General features: G+C 39.1%; 3 protein-coding genes across 3 annotated transcripts; all 3 read right to left on the bottom strand.

The window, feature by feature from the left end:
• Positions 1–1892: 1892 nt before the first annotated feature.
• Positions 1893–5431, bottom strand: LOC139141986 (uncharacterized). Its single transcript, XM_070711769.1, has 4 exons — positions 5302–5431; positions 3047–3671; positions 2552–2625; positions 1893–2069 (listed from the first exon to the last, which is right to left on the bottom strand). The coding sequence occupies exons 1-3, from the start codon at positions 5347–5349 to the stop codon at positions 2591–2593; spliced, it is 708 nt and encodes a 235-aa protein (XP_070567870.1). The 5' UTR covers positions 5350–5431; the 3' UTR covers positions 1893–2069; positions 2552–2590.
• Positions 5432–10106: 4675 nt separating this feature from the next.
• On the bottom strand, positions 10107–13494 carry LOC139141985 (uncharacterized). The gene is made up of 4 exons (XM_070711768.1): positions 13271–13494; positions 12185–12803; positions 11291–11333; positions 10107–10347 (listed from the first exon to the last, which is right to left on the bottom strand). Exons 1-3 carry the CDS (start codon positions 13403–13405, stop codon positions 11317–11319), a joined length of 771 nt encoding a protein of 256 aa, XP_070567869.1. The 5' UTR covers positions 13406–13494; the 3' UTR covers positions 10107–10347; positions 11291–11316.
• Positions 13495–15149: 1655 nt separating this feature from the next.
• LOC139141984 (uncharacterized) lies at positions 15150–18631 on the bottom strand. The gene is made up of 4 exons (XM_070711767.1): positions 18495–18631; positions 17132–17753; positions 16066–16110; positions 15150–15957 (listed from the first exon to the last, which is right to left on the bottom strand). The coding sequence occupies exons 1-3, from the start codon at positions 18540–18542 to the stop codon at positions 16094–16096; spliced, it is 687 nt and encodes a 228-aa protein (XP_070567868.1). The 5' UTR covers positions 18543–18631; the 3' UTR covers positions 15150–15957; positions 16066–16093.
• Between the last annotated feature and the right edge of the window lie 588 nt (positions 18632–19219).

The raw sequence follows: 19219 nt of genomic DNA, 5'->3' as shown, positions 1-19219 counted from the left end.
AAACCGAACGAGCAAACTCTCCCTCGCGCTCGTCAGGCAAAGTCAGATGCATCGCACAGTCACATGAATGAAAACGAGGAATATTTTTATCTACACCACAGGTGGCATTTTCTTTGAGGTAACTCGACAGGGAATCATTTTAATCCACTGACATCTGTATTAATGTGACTTGGCGTGATATGCTTAACTTTACAATGAACATTTGTCTGAAGGATCATTCTAAATATGTCGAATGTCACGTGATCTGACACATTAATGGAACCTTTTGCCCCGACCGACTAATTCAATATACCCTGTTTCATGGCACTCTAGGGAAACACAATAGAACCCTGATTAGTATATTGTATATTTTCTTCTTTATGAGAAATATTCCTGCTATTATTGCTTTATTTTCAAGGTGTTTTTATTCAATAAAACATTTGGTCAACGATTAATTTCTGGAACACTGGAGCAAATTGCCCTTCGAGTGATTTCTCCTTGTTCGTTTGGTTTCGTTCTGGGACATGTCGACACTGCATCATTCGTTTTCTTTGGTCATAATTAACCTTCATGGAAAGTCAAATATGCTCTGAGATTCAGTTTATTTAAAGAAATCGATTGTCACATCCATTTGGCCAAAGAAACTTACCTTGACAAAGCAGAGGGGGAAGACTCAGCGATAGCTCATTAGCTCTTGCAAATAAGCGGGATCCGGTCCCGGAACTGCAGCTCTGCTCATCACTCTAACGCGTGAAGAGTCAACCAATCATTACTTCTATCTAACTGAGACACCAAGTGCCCAATCATAAACGATGAATGACTTTTTAGTCCCCTATTAAATGTCCATTGCCTTTCGAGAATGAAACGTACACACGGAAACCGATCCACCAGCCTGTGCCGTCAAAACAATCAATAATGGAGATTCGTATTGCTTTTGCCGTAAGGTATTGTTTTATACACTTTGATTTGCTGGAAATTGGTCGCCCTTAATTCTGAACAGGAGTATCCAATTGTGTCCAGGGTTCGAGGCGAGTATACTGCTTTTATGAAAAATGCCTGAAGCAGTTTTTAATTGGAACATACTGAAAAGCAATGTATGTATGTATGTATGTATGTATGTATGTATGTATGTATGTATGTATGTATGAATGTATGTTTACGTGGAGCCAAATCGACTTGTGACGAAATAGCTTGTTGAGTTTCGTTGAGAATGTAGACCGCTGGTGGCGCTCTCACACTGTGGCTTCATTTCAAAGGAGGGATAATTCAAAACATTTACAGTTAAGTATATTTGTTTTATTTGCCACTTTCTTTGAATAAATCTTTCTTTGTCAAACAAGGGGGGATAATTAATTAAGTATTGGGGTCGGTTGAACAGACTACGCTTTTGAAGTCTGTCTGTCCAGGAGACTGATTAAAATATGTATACTGTTCTCTGAAATTTCTAAATGTACTGAGTGGCATGCTCATTTATTCGGGATGTGATGTTCGGGAAAGACTTGTGATTTGAGATCGAAAATAGTTAAAATGATTCCATTGCGTCATCAGAACAATCAGATGTTTGTCTGCACATTATTTGCTTTACTTTCTGTCCATGCCTCCGAAAACGTTGTTGTACAAGGCTTGTGCCTCGCAGTCGCCTGATGGCGTTGTCGTTTCGCAGTGCTAAAAACAACTTTTAATTTAATTTATTCTGGAACGCCAACAAAGATAATCACAATGCGCACTAACGTTTCGGTTTTGGTAAAGTCTTGGGAACAAGAAACGAGAGAGCATTTAGTTCTATGGTAAGATCGGATACTCCACACGCTAATACCACAATCCGTTTACTGTGCCATACCTGTCTCTACGATAGATGTAGTTGTGAATACACAAATCTTATCTGAGAAAAAAACGACTGCAACGAGTTTGAATTTTCTTCTTTCCCCAAAAGGTAATTTATTTCTTCCACCCAATAAATTATACATATTTAGACACAAATCTCAAACCATACGTTCTTTTGCGGCAAAATATCCACAGGAGTACCGGCATTAGATATGATACATCAAACCATGATACCATGTTCGTCCCTTACGTGATGGAGTGGGACGCTGTCGGAGAAAACACAAGTAGACACATTACATTTGCGTGTATACTTCACATTCATTTGTGAAAGCAAGCAAAGTGTGACAAACAAAATCGATACATAAACGTTTGAGTTTACTACCAGCAATTTCTCCTCCCTGTCCCGCCCTCGTTTCTTCTTGCCACCATTCTCTCTATTTAGAAGATAGTATATCAACTAAACATAGAGCTGTAGTCTGTCTCTCTGTCTCTCTGTCTGTTTGTCTGTCTATGTTCAATCTCTCTGTCTGTTTGTCTGTCTGTCTTCTCTCCCTCACTCTCCCTCCCTCCCTCCGTCCCTCCCTTCCTCCCCCTCTCTCTCTCTCTCTCTCTCCTCTCTCTCTCTCTCTCTCTCTCTCTCTCTCTCTCTCTCTCTCTCTCTCTGTCTCTCTCGTCAAGCTATCCCTTTACTTTATCCGCCTGTGCATTAATCGCTGTCTCTATCACAGTCCAGATAAGTGCAGCCTACCATGATAATAATCTGTCGACAAACTTCTGAACAAACGGTTTATTCTTCTTCTTCCTTAACGATGTTAGGTGGCGCTGCAACAAGAAGAGAATAGAGAGCGATTATATATTTTGTCGCATGAGTCTTCGAACATTATGGTAACGCACTAACAATGGTTGTACGAGATATCTTTTTTTTTCTCATGTACTATGTAAAAGATCATATTGCTCTAACATGTTCGCCCTCTGTCCGTATCACTTAATCGTCATAACCTGTGAATCTGTTTGCCGTTCTTTCACTCCATTCCTAGAAAAAACCTTCTCGTCTCACTCCATTTTACAATGTTTAAAGACTTAGAGCCTACAATATCTCTCGATGGCCCATCACGACTTATTGCTCTCTGACGTCTAAGGGTTGGCCATGCTCTTAACAAGAAATTCAAATACGACACAAATTTGTAAAAAATAGATTTTAGAAAGGATCAGAAATTTTTAAGGGTAATAAAACTTTCATTACCAAGCTGGTCAGCTGATGTTATACTGAGCATGCATTCACTACCAGCAAGTTCATCCTGCCATCTGCTGTTGCCTGCCAGTTTATGAACGCCACAGTCATCTCTGCTCACGCCGTAGATGGCGCCATCTGGTCCGGTGGAGATGTCGTTCACTCTTGTGCCGATAGTTCTGTAGAATTTCCATCGGCCCTCGATTCCTTCTCGGATTCTCAGTTTACCGTTCCTGGCCACGGCGAGAATTCTGCCGTCGGGCAGGGCGTCGACAGCGAAAATGCAGCATGGTTTCTCCGGCAGAGACCACTCGCCCTCCAGGTCGGCGCGGTAGACCAACTTATTTTTCAAGTCGACGCCGATGATCGTGCCATCGGCCATGACTGCGATGTCTTTCACGCAACAGCCGCCGGGAACGGGGCCTTCCCAGTCGCCGACGCTCGGCTTCTTTTTCACGTACAGCTCGTTGTCTTCACCGACGCCGACCAAAGATCCATCGGGCAGCAGCGCTACAGCGATGACGCAACAGGTGTCGCCAGAAGCGACTTTCCACTTGCCGTTTTCCTTGCTGCGTGTGTACAGTTGATGATCTTCAAGTCCAACACCGATCATGCCGGCAGGAGTTCTACCATAGCTCTGAAATGTAGACATTAATACATATAGATGAGTAAAGCTATAATAATAAATGTATGATTAGAAAATAATATATCTATTGTCATTCTGTGTTTCAAGTTGAAAGCTCGACATCATGTCAGTTTGCCTACAACACACACTAAATGCAGATTGCGCCTCGGCGACAGATATTCGGACTCTCAAAGTTTCACAATTTTTGATCTACCACTTATTGGGACTTGAAGTTCTTCACTGGGAAAATTTTTGCCGTCTTAATGTTTCGAAACTCGAAAATTTAATTTTTCCCATAGTAGGGAGGGTTCCATTTCGGATTTCAAATAAAGGTAAATGTTAGGTTTCTCTATTACCAAACTTCGCACGGTGATCCCCGATTTTTATTCTCGATTTGACAGGAGTATGGTTGAAAGTTTCATCAAGGAAAGTTTGGGCAAAAGCTCAATTCGTCCACTTTCGAGGCGAATACTACCCTACAGTAATACGCTCGTAGAAAGTGAGGACAAACATAAACCTTTTACTCAAACTTTCCTAAATAAAAATAAATTTCAAGTCATTTTCTTTCGAAATCAAGAGAAAGAGAAAGGGATCACCGTGTCAAATTTGGCATTAGGAAAACTAAAGTACATAACATTAACTAACATACTTCAAATTCAAAATAGTTGTCATTCCTGTGTTAATTCTATGGGAAAAAGTATATTTTTCGGTTTCAACAAAAACAACACGGCGGAAATTTCATGTACTCAACGAGTATAGTTACTGTTTTACTGTCCGAAAACCTGTCCCCTGCGCCTTACATATTTTATGGCCAAATGCCTATTTGTATTGGTCGTCAATTACTCGCTTTGGTGCTGATGATTGCCATCGTTAGTGTCATCACTTCACTTATATTTGATTTGATTGATTTGCGACCAGACTGAACCGAGTAGTAACTCTGCGTCGAGTACACTGTGATCATCGTTGTAAAACGCCACTTTTCGGAAAGGGATGCTCGTAAGACAGTGCACAAAACAATCTGTCAGCTCTAAAACGTCGTTTTTCATTCGGAATCGAAAAGCAACTTTTACAAAGAAGTATTGTTGCAACCAAAATCGTCAAGTAAACTTGACACTCTTAACACTTTCCCGACAAGACTGAAAAACACCGGGACTATATATAGTTCATTCAACTCAACACCGACGTAGGGCATACGTTTGTATTTATTCGTCATGACAGGTACCCTCGTACAAGCAATTACAGTTCAGGCGTACCAATTTCTCATTTTTGGGTCAACACTTTCTGAAATTAATATTGGGTCACTTAGAGAGAGCCCATTTGTACTGTACACTTGAAACGACGTGCAAATTTGAAATCTAAAATGCACTTCGCATTAACCATGTCTTTTTGAACGTCATGATAAAGTTTATAATAAAAAACCGTGTCAAATGGGCAGATATTTCACAGACTGTCGTTTCAACCGAGACGGGATATTATACAGCGGAAACATAGTGACTGTGCAATGTACATGTCATACCATTTTAATGAGCGGCAGAGATGGAGAAAGGAAATTCCAGTGTTTTTACAAATCCACATAGAACGGCAGATTCTCTCTGACCGATATTAGACTCAACTACCTTAAATTCATCACGTGATCACATACCTGATGTGCGAACACCGCACATAGAAGTAACGCGCCAAGCACTCTCATCTTGCAATCGTAAATTTCCTTCTCTTCGAAGTGGAAGGTTTCACTGCTCCGCCAAGCAAATGACAAGCCCTGCCCAGATTTGGAACATTTAAACGAGTCATCACCCTTTCAAGGTGATAAAATATTTACTCCGTACAATGCCTTTAGCCTGTTTTAACTTTTGATTAAGGTGCAGCATATGTCATATCTTAACGGAGACTTTTAATTGCATTCTTTTGTCAAGTTAAGTCAACGCCTTAAGCAGCCGCTTATCGCTAAATTTTGGCCCTTTGTTCTGAAATTTGACCACTGTGATATTGTTTATTCGCCATATACACAGCTTTCACTCAATCATGCCGCAAGAGATCAGTGTTTGCCATATGATGTTTCATCTATGGACAAAAAAACGTTGATTTAACTTAAAGCTTAAGTGATAGATCCCAGTGTTGGTTCAACGTCCCCCATACACACACGTGACCTTGTTGAGAAAATAGCAACATATGTTACAGTTTTAGATTCGCTTTAATTGCGAATTACGTCACAGAAACATTCCCAGACCATGACACGTAACGTCTGAAAGACTAATAGATCGCCTCACGATCTTCTTTGAAACAAAAAAGTCTTCTGTATTCAGTGTTGACTGCTTCTTTTTCCATTATTATGTAGAATACTCTAAAACCAATCCATGATATTCACTTATACATGCATATGTACAATAACGAAAACTTACCCAAAATGTGTGCAAGTCTACATAACGCATTTTTTGAATATGTGCCATTTGAAATGTTCACATTTATCTCATAACTTGTGTCGTTCATCTTCAAAACCATCACTACAATAGCCATCTATCTATCCACATCCCCTCTCTCCGTCCTCCCATCCTATCATTGATTGATTGATTTTGATTGATTGATTGATTTATTGATTCATTCATTCATCCGATCATACATCCATCCACCCACCCACAAATCCGTCCACCAGCCCCCAAACTATTCATTTGTCCGTTCCCCTTCCCTCAAACCATCCATTCATCAACTCATCATCCATCCATCATTTCATTCACCGTTCACCCTTTAATTCATATCCATTAGAATGAAGATAAGGAATTGTCTAAATTTGTCGGTTGATGTTGATGTGATTGCTTATTCACATTTTGTAAGGCGTTCACTGTTTTGAATTAAGTTTTCAGTCGATTTGTTTCAAAGATTAGTCAGGTCCGACCAAACACCGACCATGGTCTGTGTATCATATATTCACACATTTAAGACAATCGTTAATAGTTGGTACTCGAATGCAGGATCGCCTTCTGTCAAAACTATTTCACACGTCATCATGTTTACTCTCCGATGCAGAAGAGTAAGCCCCAGTATCATATTACGGTATTTGCGCGGAGTTGATACTGTACGGCGGTTGGAGCGCTTTATTCTTGACCGAAAAATATGTCTTTCTAAACAAAAATTTTAATCGATAGTCTTCCTGAACATTACATAGTGTTCCTTTTTTCTCGTGTCATAATTTATAGAAGAGTCGAAATCTGTCGTATTTAAAGAATTGGAACCAGTTGGCAAAATCCCGTCATAAAAAATTATGGTAAATTAGTCCGGAATATTCATTCTGCAGCTGCAGTTATTTACAAATAGCAAGTTCAAATGTTCTCATAGAAATACCGTTCAAAGTCATTTTTCATGAGATATACAGACAATATTAATGCATCGATAACGTCGACATGACCCTGATGTTACCATAGCAATCATTTTTCGTCATTGTAAGAAATAAAAGAAATGTTGACATCAAGTGCAAGTAGGATGCACATGCTCAGTCCGTTGCGACGCTTTTATTGCAACATGAATTGTTTTTGGTCCTCATGTCATCTCTATGAACCTTTGCATTGCGACCTTGAAAATTTACCATGCTCTTTAAACTCCTCTATGACTATCACAGGTTCAAAGACAAACATTTCTCTCAAGTTCAAGTCCTAGAGCACTTATGGATGGGAGATTCATCGGCTATTGTGGTGAATGATCGTACGGTAGTAACGATGACCTTTGACAACTATTATCACATTGCTCTAATGGCAGAGAAAGCTTTAATTTTAAGAACACAGAGTACATTTTCTGAACTCTAACGTGGGCGTCGTGAAACTTGTTAACAGACAATGGATCTTTGATTCCCTACTTGTAGAAGCCAGCCATACATCGAGTCTTTTCAAACTGAAAATGCAAATGTCAGAGTTTTTACAGAAGCAAATTGTATGGTCTAAAGATTTTTTCCATAGTTTATTTTATGTAGGGCACTTTATGTTTAACAAGGAAATAAAACTGTTATACACCTGAAAAGGGTACAGTATTGTTACAGGTACAATTTGTTAAAATCAGTCGACACACTATCCAAAAAAGAGATTGATGAGTTGTTTTGCCATAAATCCATAAACTCTCCCTCGTGACAAATCGACGTGTCTTTAGCCATTGTTCGGAAACACTGCATAATCTCCGGCGAGGATTCAATAGCAAAGTGACCATCTGTGACAGGGATCACACTGAAAACGGTGACCTGTGTGTGACGTCATTTCTCTATGTCGAATCACAGCTTTTCTCGTGTGTGACGTCATTTCTCTGGGTCGAATCACAGCTTTTTACTCCATCTGTCGTTTGCAAATTTACCTCGCGGCTGTGTAGCAATTTGCTGTCTACAAACTTAGAAGTCACCTTTCGTATTTTTTCACATTATGATATGTTCTTTCAGGTGATTAGAGGAGTTCATGGTTAAAAGATGAACGATCACTAACTTTTTGCAAGAGCTCGGTATCATTTTCGTGCAGTTGAATAAGTTGAGAATTGTACAAATATGTTATGAACGCGCGTTCCGGATATTTTCTTTTAAAGTTCAACTTTTTAGACAGTGAGTACATCATATTTTACTTTTTTCTTTCTCGCTTGTAAAGGCACAGTAAATAGTCATTTATAAAGTCAACCCCGCTCCTCACTCACGACGTAGATTAATCAACATGCACTTTGACCGACTATGCATTTACCGTACATTGTAATTATGCGAGAGGGCGGGCCAGGGAAACACTTAAAACTGTTATTTATGCATCATGATAACAACTTTCTGTGCAGTATTTGTGAAAGTGTGACTCAGCACTTCATGAGATATTCTGTATATATCATCTCTGGGTTAACACTTCGGAATTGCAACAGCTCGATGCTAAAGGGTCAATCGTGACGGGTTATAGCGTACAAGCAGTGTACGCTTACCCATTCCAAACACCTGATAAGCAGCACTAAACAAGTGGTTTAAGTTGGCCCTCTTTGCATTGTCATTGATTGCTTGTTTCCTTGACCTTGTAAATTATTTCTTCACCTTAATGATACTAACTATTGAACCTGTTTTAGTGTCGCATTATTATGAACGAAAGTATTGCATCCGGAGACTATCCTCACCAGAGGAATCGTAAAAATGGCTTTGTCACAAACGGAAAATCTTTCCGAGATAACTTCATCTTTGATATGCTCTCTTCTCAAAAGTTAATGTTATTCAGATTTGTTATAATTCTTTTTTACTTTTTACGAAATCCACATCTATGTAATGTAATGACACAAGGTCGAGTGACATATCGCATTGTTGACTTGTTAATAATCTGTTGATTCTGATTACTTGTATTTACTATTGTTTTTTTTCCGAACCACCAAGAGACATTCTGAAGCATCATGCAGTATCAATGGAAACACAGTAAGTCGTACCCCAGGTCCTGACAATACTCGACCAATAGTAACGTTCGTCTAAAGCAAATTTCTGACAATTAAGTGTGCTATAGACTGAACAACTATTATATTTTTGTAACAGTTCTTCTGATCTAACCATAATAATGGAGAATAAGAGCCTTACTGAATTCATTATTATGCAAATTGACATTAGTTATGCAAGCCACACCCACTTATATGTAGTACTCAGCACAAGACCAAGAACCTTGCATGAATCTATTACATCAGATTTGACATATATCACACTTATACAGAAAATGCAATGCTGCCAGTACTACTACATTTAACACGATTGGAACTAATTTGGGATAATTTGATCTCTTCATATTTTTCAAATTTCTCAAAAGTATTAAGTACCATATAATTGAATGTTGCAATATTACAAGATACTCATAAAACCAAGTGTAAAACTTAAAAAGACAAGCAGATGAGATTACATTTGCAGATTAAATCGACATTACTTTGCCATCCAATTATCCCAAATTTAGTTCCAATAGTGTTATTTACAATCACATGACCTTTGGATCAGATTTATTTGAGTGCTGATACTCGGCAAATAAACATACAGATACACAAACATCCTGAACAGGTAAAAGCATCGGCTAAGATACACGCTGAGTCAACCTGTAGACCAAGCATGCTGATTTACATGATGTCATGCTGGTTATATTGTTCGTGTTGCAGTAAACAAATTTGATGGCCAGTGTGAGCATTAGAAACTGAACAAAGATACAGAAAATATGTATGTATGTATGTATGTATGTATGTATGTATGTATGTATGTATGTATGTATGTATGTATGTATGTATGTATGTATGTGTGTGTGTGTGTGTGTGTGTGTGTGTGTGTGTGGTGTGTGTGTGTGTGGGTGTGTGTGTGTATGTGTGTATGTATGTATGTATGTATGTATGTATGTATGTATGTATGTATGTATGTATGTATGTATGTATGGATGATGGATGGATGGATGGATGGATGGATGGGTGGGTGGACAAAACAAGGACCAATCAAGAAAGTACTGCATAGAAATATTTGACTTTTTATTTCTTGGCAAACATACAGCGACAGTGTTTTGTATCAAAGTAGAAACTAAAATGACATGCAGGTAGAACAATCGATGCGATGTTCTAGGTAAGGAAATGTTGCGCATGCGTCATCCTTTTCAGCAGATGGATGTTAGATAATATGCATATCAGCGTGAATTGATCTTCTTCTGTACAAAGTCATGGAATCCATGTTATCCAATTCTTACATACCCTGTGGAATAGAAGATCACTGTTATGGATGCGATCATGGCTGAAACGATATCAACGTTATTTCGTCATTTCGTCACACTATGGACAAACAGAACAACACAGGTAGTTACAGACAGGAAAATGTAGGAGTTTATGTAAAAAACAATTTTGCAAGACATCTTCCACATGGTGCAAAAAACTGGTGACCAGAGTATTTACAATGCATCGAATTATATTTCCACATGTCTATCCATCGTAAAATCAGTTTTGAAAGAGATTTCACGATCTTTGATGAATGTATATACAATTATTGTTAACAGATGACGATGGTCGCTCTTGCATAAGGTCCAGAAATAACAGCCAAATGAGATGTTTGATGAGATTGTCTACAATATATAGATCTCGGGTGATGTGTGAAATAGTCAAATGACTTAAAGGTATACTGTCACCTGTTCCAATTTTGGCACAGTTACCATGGAAAGAGAAATCTAACCAATCGCAGATTTTAAGCGGGTGGCCGCTTTTTAAAATCAGCGCCCTCAAATGGGAATTTTGAATACCAAGGAACGCCCCTTTGACTATATATGGGCATATTTAGATTACAGATGACTGTATACCTTTAAGTCACACCAATACTTTTGCGAGCTTCAAAATAAGGAGGGAAACTGAAAAAGGTTTCCCTTGGCTGGAGAATGAAGCCATGTGTACTTTATCGCATATATATGAACAAATAAATATTCGATTTAAAACAAACAAACAAACAAACAAACAAACAAACAAACAAACAAAACATATTTTCTTTATCATTTTCTTCCATTTCAAATTTGTCAGCAATTTGAAAGTGGGGAAAGAAGCAGCGACATCCTTCAGTGTTTTTTTCGAATGCGACATACTTTTTTTGTCACAAGTGGAACCGCAATACTAGAAAGATTTAAATAGCATTGAATGACAATTATACTACCAACCTGAGTAAACTGTGACGTAGTAAGTGCTAGAACTTAGGTGGCGCTGTAAGGAAAAAAGATAATGCTTATTTCATTGAAATATCGACAATGGAAAAAAAATTGAAATTGTTCGCGTGTGTATGTTAGCGTGAGTAAAGCCTGCTATTTGTTCAAATATATTCATTAAACATATGTTCGAAGACTCTGATATTCAGGGCCAAGAATACTCATTGAAAGTAAATATATTTAATTGCAACTTCAATGAGTCGAATACTGCAAGTGTTAGAATCAAGATGGCGGAGATAAGTGAGTATGCTTTTAGTTTATCAGACGATGAAGGTAATTTTTTCTTCAATGTTCAAATTTAGTACATGACCACTATCACACACCGTGTTACCATTAACGAGAATAGTCATCAACGTTATCACCAAACTTTGAATTGAAATATTTGCATTTTATACCGATGTATGCAAATTTATGCATATTATATAATCTCTCTTCACCATTTCGATCTTCATAGGCTGGTTTGAAACATCAAAGTAATAACGTTGCCAGTTATGTTGCGACTTCTGCAGGAAGCAAGATTCATTGGCAAAAACATTTAAAGGGCCGTTATCTGTAACTTTTCATGAATTTTTCACTCCTTCAGTGTTGATGTCACACACAGTTTCTTGTTCTACTCAACAAAACATTTTGAGATACACAGAATTCACCTTGGCAACTCGCTCAGTATAATACATGTGTAAACTGCATTGTTATTGCTGACAGGGAAGTGGAACAAAAACAATGCATTTCCTCTTGACAAGCTCATATCGTGAGAAGATCAACATGCTGTGTGGAGTAGATCAAGAACCGGCAATTGGCGTACAAAACAAAAATCGTGAAAAAAAACTCATCAAAGATGCAGTTACTTACTCAGGACGTCGATGGAGGTGATATCAATCATACACTTGCTATTCGGTATAGCAGGCTCTTCCCAGACCCCATCTTCGCCAAGAACGTGCATCTCACACGTGTCCTGATCGATGCCGTATATAACTCCCTTCGGCTCGACAGCAATGGCTGACATCTTGTGTCCGACGTCCCTGAAAAACTTCCACTGGCCCTTGATGCCTTCCCTGATGACGAGCTGGCTGTCTCGGTTCAGCCCGAGGAGTCTGCCGTCCTTCATCGGAGCCACGTCCTTCACGCAGCAAGGGTTCTCCGGCATAATCCAATCACCGTAGAGTCCCTCCCGGTACACCAGCTTCCTCTTATTGGTGACGCCCAAGATGATGTTGCCGGGCAACACGGCGACGTTGATCAGGCAGCAGCTGCCCGGGATGGGGCCTTCCCACTCCCCGACGCTCGGCCTCTGCTTCGTGTACAGCCGGTTGTCCTCGCCGACGCCGACGAGCGTGTCGTCGCGCATCTGAGCCACCGAGATCACGCAGCAGCTTTTGCCCGAGGCTTTGCGCCAATCGCCGTTCCTGACACTGCGAGTGTAGAGCTGCTGCTTGTCGCTGATTCCTATCATAGCAGTGCCACCGCTGGACTGAAAAGAAGCCCAACAAAGATAAAAAACGAGAAGGAAAGTAAGAACCATTAATTACATAGAACATGTAGAACTGAAAAATAAACTGCCATACGCAAAAACTGTTCAATAGATAAAGCATCACTGATAATCCCACCATAATTTTCTTTACATTCTCACTTCAACAGATGTATAATATCACGTTTAACAGAAATTTAGAGAAAATATACCATAATGTACTCTTCACTATTACTCTTGCACTTGACTGAACACAAAAATTACATCAAAAAACCAAAACTAAAATTTCACAACTTTTTCGTGTCCAAAGTGTCCTTAAGCGTCTGATGTCATGCAAATAAGATCCTTTTTTGCGTTATCTGTGTCAATATCAAAGCTATCCCAATCGATACCAATGTTGGCTTCCCGGTCAAGTTGCCAGAGTTCAAACTTGGTAACGGTGATTCTGTCTCCATTTGAGATGACCTTACCTCGTGTATGACAGCGGCACAAAGTAGAAACGCAACTAATCTCAAGTCAATGATGCGGCGACCCATCTTTGCAGAGACTAAACAAACATATATCCACAGAATAAATGCCAGTGACAATACCTCCAAAGAGAGCATCTCTGTGTTTATATAGTCAGATTATTCTAGTTCCAGCACGATTGATTTCCTCTGTTGGTCAATTAGCGAATGACTTAGTGTTGCAACGTGCACGTTAGTCAATGCCAATGACAATGTTTAATAAACATTCGCTTTTTCAGCATCTGCAGCGACAGAAGTTTACTTGTGTAGATATTTTACAAAGTAGTGAATTGACCCTAAGTTACTTTATTTCACTCAACACAAAAGCTTGGCTCACTACCCTTCTATCATTCTTAGCAGGCGTGCTATCTCATTTGCATAAAAACCACCGCGAGAATCTCGCTCTTTAATCATATATGCACAGACTGTTTGGCTATACAAAGTCGATTGTTACCAGTTCCGATTTGTAAAAAAAGAATCTGTTGATACAATAGCGAGATTTACACTGACTCTGGCAACTTGATTGATTCATGTTTTGTGTGCTTTTGTCGTTTGTGAAAGTATATAATGTTTACAATAAACCTTCCCTATTGGTATTTGCTATCAGCAGAACAATCCCTCTCACCCACAAAGAGTCTATTATGTAAATCATGTTTGAACTTCTGCTGTTGCGGCATTGCAAACTGCATCTGTCAAATTACTCTTCAGCAGTTTAAAAAAACTCAACAAATTATATCAATTATATCATGTTTTCTAAATATTGGTCAGCAGCTTTGAGAGGAACAATAGCGATGATTATGAATGATATGAATGTTTGTATTTACAGCAATGAGAACACTTGAAAGTAAATGAGCACGCAATGACTTTCGGCACAGTTGTAATCCGCGACCCTGACACCAAATTTGTATCGGGACGAACCATTGACAAGGCAATTCATGTATAAGATAGACTTATCAAAACTGTCCTTGACTGACTGAATGTCGTTACACTTTCGAGACATATTAACCGACTTGCCAAGTGAACACAGAGAGAATCCCAGAAAAAACGTGCAGATAGAAACCGCGCCATAGTGCTTAAATGAAGAATATGGATAATCTTATGATACACGGGTCCACTTCAGTGCCATGGTGCTACAGAATGTATAATGAGTGCCGACTTATGCATCATTTCCTTTCTCTGTGTGTGCTTGGCTGCTTGTTTCTATATATCTCTAATATTTCATCGTCTCTACCCCTCACCCCCTCCCTACCCCCTCTCTCTCTCTCTCTCTCTCTCTCTCTCTCTCTCTCTCTCTCTCTCTCTCTCGTAAGGGGATGCACTGATGAATATTGGAATTCTCCTCCCCAGCTCAATAATTGGTTCAGTAAAATACACAGAAGTGTTATCGCATAGTATTATTCAACTGGTGACTGATAAGTTCATTATCATCAATTTCTGTGAAATACCAAGTGAGCTACAGTGCGCCCTCTTGGGTTAGAACGTCATAACCCCTGTATTAAGACCAACAAAATGTAGGCTTATTTCTTCCCATGGACAAATAGACAGATACATACGAACGTACATAGGTACATATATACAAACATACATACATACATACATACATACATACATACATACATACATACATACATACATACATACATACATACATACATACATACATACATACATACATACATACATACATTTTTCGACTATCCTTCTATGTCTGTCTGTCTGTCCAGTTGCATAACAGCAGCAATCGTTATTGGAGTTATAGTTTGTATCTTTGTCTATCAGTCGTCTTGCATGCCTGCAACCATACCACAGGCACTCTTCCCACCCCTCAAACGACACCGACCGATTTACTTTCTTAACCATTTATTTCCCACAGAAATGTAGCAGTATGAACAAAGGTAAGGAGGGTATTTCATGAAAATAATTTATGGGCCGGTAGTTTAGGAAGAATGTTTCGCTTTTCACTGTTGATCGTGACTTTCACGTCGTCGCTTGACAACTTCATGATCCCAAAAATTGTCACAAGAGGCGGACACATAGATGTAGTCATTAGCTCTCTATCCAACCCAAAACAGTGTTGTGTGCGAATGGATTTTATACTTTGGGGGGCAGAATTTCATGAAAGGTTAACTGGAAACGTTCATAATTGAACTTTTACCTTTGCTGTTTTATCACATCAAGGGGTGAAAATAAAAGATTTGGCATATTTAATCTTGCAGCATTTTAAAGCTATCGTATATGATTTACGAAACCTTTGTGAAATGAAATTTGGCAACGATAGCATCACGTGTTGTTCAGGATATGTTTCATCTATGCGTTAGATACAAGTCGACTTTTTTCATGATTTCTACAATATTCCCTGTCATACAACTTAGTTATTCGAATTCGAGCATTTACATATCGAAAGGGACTCTGTAATTTTTCAAATTGGCTGACAGTACTTCCAAGTTAATTGCGTTTAATATGAATGGCAGTGTTCTTTTTGTATTCAAACGCATATAGGGAAAATAAATTTTGAGTTTGGCGTTGATTGGAATTCAAAATCCTCGGTGACTTTTACTAAAACAGCCGATACGTGAAGGTGACATTGCTGGGTAGGCGGTCCAGGGCGCCCTCAGTACAGTGCACACTTCGAAAAGGCAGGAAGACGGGTTCTGTGAATGAGAATGACAAGAAAGTATCCATTGAACCAAATTCAGAGTATTCCACTGGCTAAGCGAATAAACTGCGAATAGATTTCCTTGTCGTTCAACAATACTTACCTTGCTATTGTTCTATCAGATCAGGTTACTAAATGTTCGGAGGAACTGGAGAGAAAACAACAAAATAGATTAAATGTGTCAGCGAACCACTTTTTCGACCAGTCATTAGAGTTTTTCATGTATGGATTCGATTATCAGCGAAATCTTGCCTGACTAGTTGTCTATTTTGATCCCCAGGATCACTATCGAAAACACGATTGGAACTGATTTGGGATAATTGGATGGTGAACTAATGTCGGTTTAATCTGCAAATGTAAGCCCAGCTGCTTTTCTCTTTCAGCAATGCACTTGTTTTTATGAGTAATTTGTAATATTGCAACATTCAGCTATAGGGCACCTAACACTTTTGAGAAAATATGAAGATCCAATTCTCCGAAATTAGTTCCAATCTTATTTGCACAGGTTTATTTAACTCCAAGGGTAGTGGTTAAAGGCCAATTAGGTCTGTAAAACACAGCTCCTTGTTGTCCCTCCAAAATCATGAACGTCTTTCAACTTGTCGACACAACATCTTTTCGTGTGTACATAATGTTAATGTCGACAATTTCAGCGTACCAATTTCCTGGTCCTATCTCCTTGGGCATGGCGAAATATCAATCTTTTGACTTTGTTTCCTCAATTGAAAAACAAGTAACGTGCATTTTATCGATCCTGGCCACTTATTTTTCTTCAAGTGACGATCTAGTGATACAGTGCATGGTTGCAGATCGTTTGTAAATACTATAGTACCAACTATTATAAGCCAGAAGCTAACTTATTACTGTAATACGAAATTTCCGTTTATCACAAAAAAATTATGCACTTTAAAATTTTAAAAATTTTGGCGACTGTTTCTTTTAAACAGTTTCCTAAAGCCATGCTGACTTTTTCTATCTTTTGATATAAAATAATTTACACCCTAATCATCTGCGGCGGAAATTTCATCAAATTTTTAAACCACGATCAGAAATGTTTGTCTATCAAAAAGAGGGATTAAATGCGCATGCAAATGTATAAAATTGTTTCTTAATAACAGTCTCCTTGCCCTCTTGGCTTTGAACTTCATTTGATATCAGTCAATTCGTACCTAAAGCAGCTGTGGATACTATGTTGACGACACACTGACTTCCGGCGATTTCATCACCCCAGTTGCCGTCACCATCAAGTTTGTGGACTCCGCAAGTCTCGCTGTTCACCCCGTAGATATTGCCGAGCGGGTCGACGGACACATCGGACATCTTCGGCCCGACAGATTTGAAATACGACCATTTGCCTTCGATCCCTTCACGAATTCGCAGCTTGCCGTTTTTCGCGAGACCGAGGAGAGATCCATCCGGCATGACGTCGGCGGACTTGGTACAGCAGGCGTTGTCCGGCTTTATCCAGTCGCTCTCCAAGTTCGGCCGGTAGACCAAATCTCTCCCCTGGGTGACGCCAAGGATGGTACCGTCGTCCATCACGCCGATGTTGATCAGGCAGCAGCTACGAGCTATTGGTCCTGTCCACTCCCCGACACTGGGTTTGGTTTTAGTGTAGAGCTGGTTGTCTTCGCCTACTCCGAGAAGGGACCCGTCAGGCATTTGGGTCACGGCGATCATGCAGCAAGTTTCCCCAGATGAGACTTTCCAGGCGCCGTTCTCCTTGCTACGAGTGTAGATACGGTTGTCCTCTCCAACTGCAATCATAGCCGAGGGATTGGAACCAAAGCTCTAGAAAGCGCAAAAAGTGTTTATTATAATAACTAAGCCTACTACAAAATGTTTATTTGGCACCACAGTAAAGACAAGTCAATATCCTTCTCAGCAAGCACTATAAGTTATCTCATGTGGACAAGAAGACACTAAATTCAGTGCGTTTATTGGGGAAAAGAAGCAATAATTTCTTGTTTTGATAATCGTTAGCGATTTAGGTCAACGTGCCACGGTTGCGCCACGGAACTCACGTATGTGCGTGATACTCAATCTCTGTTCACATTTTGCTAAACTTCCATCAAACTATTTCAGTTTCATGCTTAATAGAATTTCAAATCATTATTTTTTTTTCATCTGGTATTTGCACTTCCACACTTTTGTTACAGAGAAGGAAGGGGATTATCAGGTCACTGGCGACGAGTTAAATATGCTCTGCGATTATTAATCATCAACTGTCCCTTAATTCTCGTCATGGTTTTCTTCTTGAAGACACAGCTGCATTATTACCGTCTTGCGAAGTAAAATTGGCATACGTCGGACTCCACAACACTTGTTCTAAAGTTAGCAATAAACTTTGGTTTTTGCACACCAAACTATTACTTTTTATCTGCAACCTGAACAGAAATTCTGGAAAGAGTGTAAATTCAACAATTATTCCATCTCGGAAGCTTAGTCGGTCTGTTTGTCTGTCTGATTGTCTGTCTCAGAGACAGACCCATTGATTATAATGGGTGTTACATGGAACCTTATACACCTTACCTTCTCCACAAGAAGGAAGCATGCCAGTAAAAAGCCCAAAGTTCTCATTTTCTTCCGTCGATACCGTCACTTCAACAAGCAAAGAAAAAATAGGGGGTCGGAACAATTCAGGGCTTCTTATGTGCAAGCATTATGCAAATTTATCATTCTGACACCAACTTCAAATAGATAAGCGACATTTAACATTTTGGAAGCTTTATTTTCAGGCAGACTATGTAATTATCTTCTTAGTATATCACATATGACATTGTTACACTACAATTAGTCATTGTACCAGCGATTGTCTCTCTATTGTTTGAAGCGTCTGCAGTTATTGTTTGTGATTATTATAGGACATAATAGTATTTGATACACAGACAGCTATTACAATAGCCTTATTCATTGAAATTGTCAATTTGACAACGTGCTCCCTGAGATTCACGTTGATTGACGTTGACGTAGATTGATCAATTGGATGGAGCTGTCAATCAACTTTAAATCAGTACAAACATTCAGCAAAGGTTAATGCTTCCAAAGTCTGTGGATAGGAGTGCAAATATTGAAATTAGAATAGCATCGACAAATGTAATGATGTGTTCAATAAAGCAAGCCATAGCATGAGCATATTTGGAGAAATTGTGACCGAGGTGTTTATAAATGTCAATCAGTGTTCGCGGTGACTTTTTTCTCCTCGCGTACGGCATACGCATTAGTCTGCTAAAATTGCGTAATGGCTGGATTTGAGT

The sequence above is a fragment of the Ptychodera flava genome, chromosome 10, assembly GCF_041260155.1.
Source record: "Ptychodera flava strain L36383 chromosome 10, AS_Pfla_20210202, whole genome shotgun sequence".
Lineage (NCBI taxonomy): Eukaryota > Metazoa > Hemichordata > Enteropneusta > Ptychoderidae > Ptychodera > Ptychodera flava.
This window is presented reverse-complemented; position numbering and strand designations above follow the sequence as displayed.

Coding starts and splice junctions, on each gene's coding strand:
- LOC139141986 (XM_070711769.1), bottom strand. CDS start 5,349: ATGAGAGTGCTTGGCGCGTTACTTCTATGTGCGGTGTTCGCACATCAG. Junction 3,672..5,301: donor GTGCGGTGTTCGCACATCAG/GTATGTGATCAC, acceptor TCTACATTTCAG/AGCTATGGTAGAACTCCTGC. Junction 2,626..3,046: donor AACATCAGCTGACCAGCTTG/GTAATGAAAGTT, acceptor TTCTTGTTGCAG/CGCCACCTAACATCGTTAAG.
- LOC139141985 (XM_070711768.1), bottom strand. CDS start 13,405: ATGCTCTCTTTGGAGGTATTGTCACTGGCATTTATTCTGTGGATATAT. Junction 12,804..13,270: donor GTGCCGCTGTCATACACGAG/GTAAGGTCATCT, acceptor GCTTCTTTTCAG/TCCAGCGGTGGCACTGCTAT.
- LOC139141984 (XM_070711767.1), bottom strand. CDS start 18,542: ATGAGAACTTTGGGCTTTTTACTGGCATGCTTCCTTCTTGTGGAGAAG. Junction 17,754..18,494: donor GCTTCCTTCTTGTGGAGAAG/GTAAGGTGTATA, acceptor TGCGCTTTCTAG/AGCTTTGGTTCCAATCCCTC.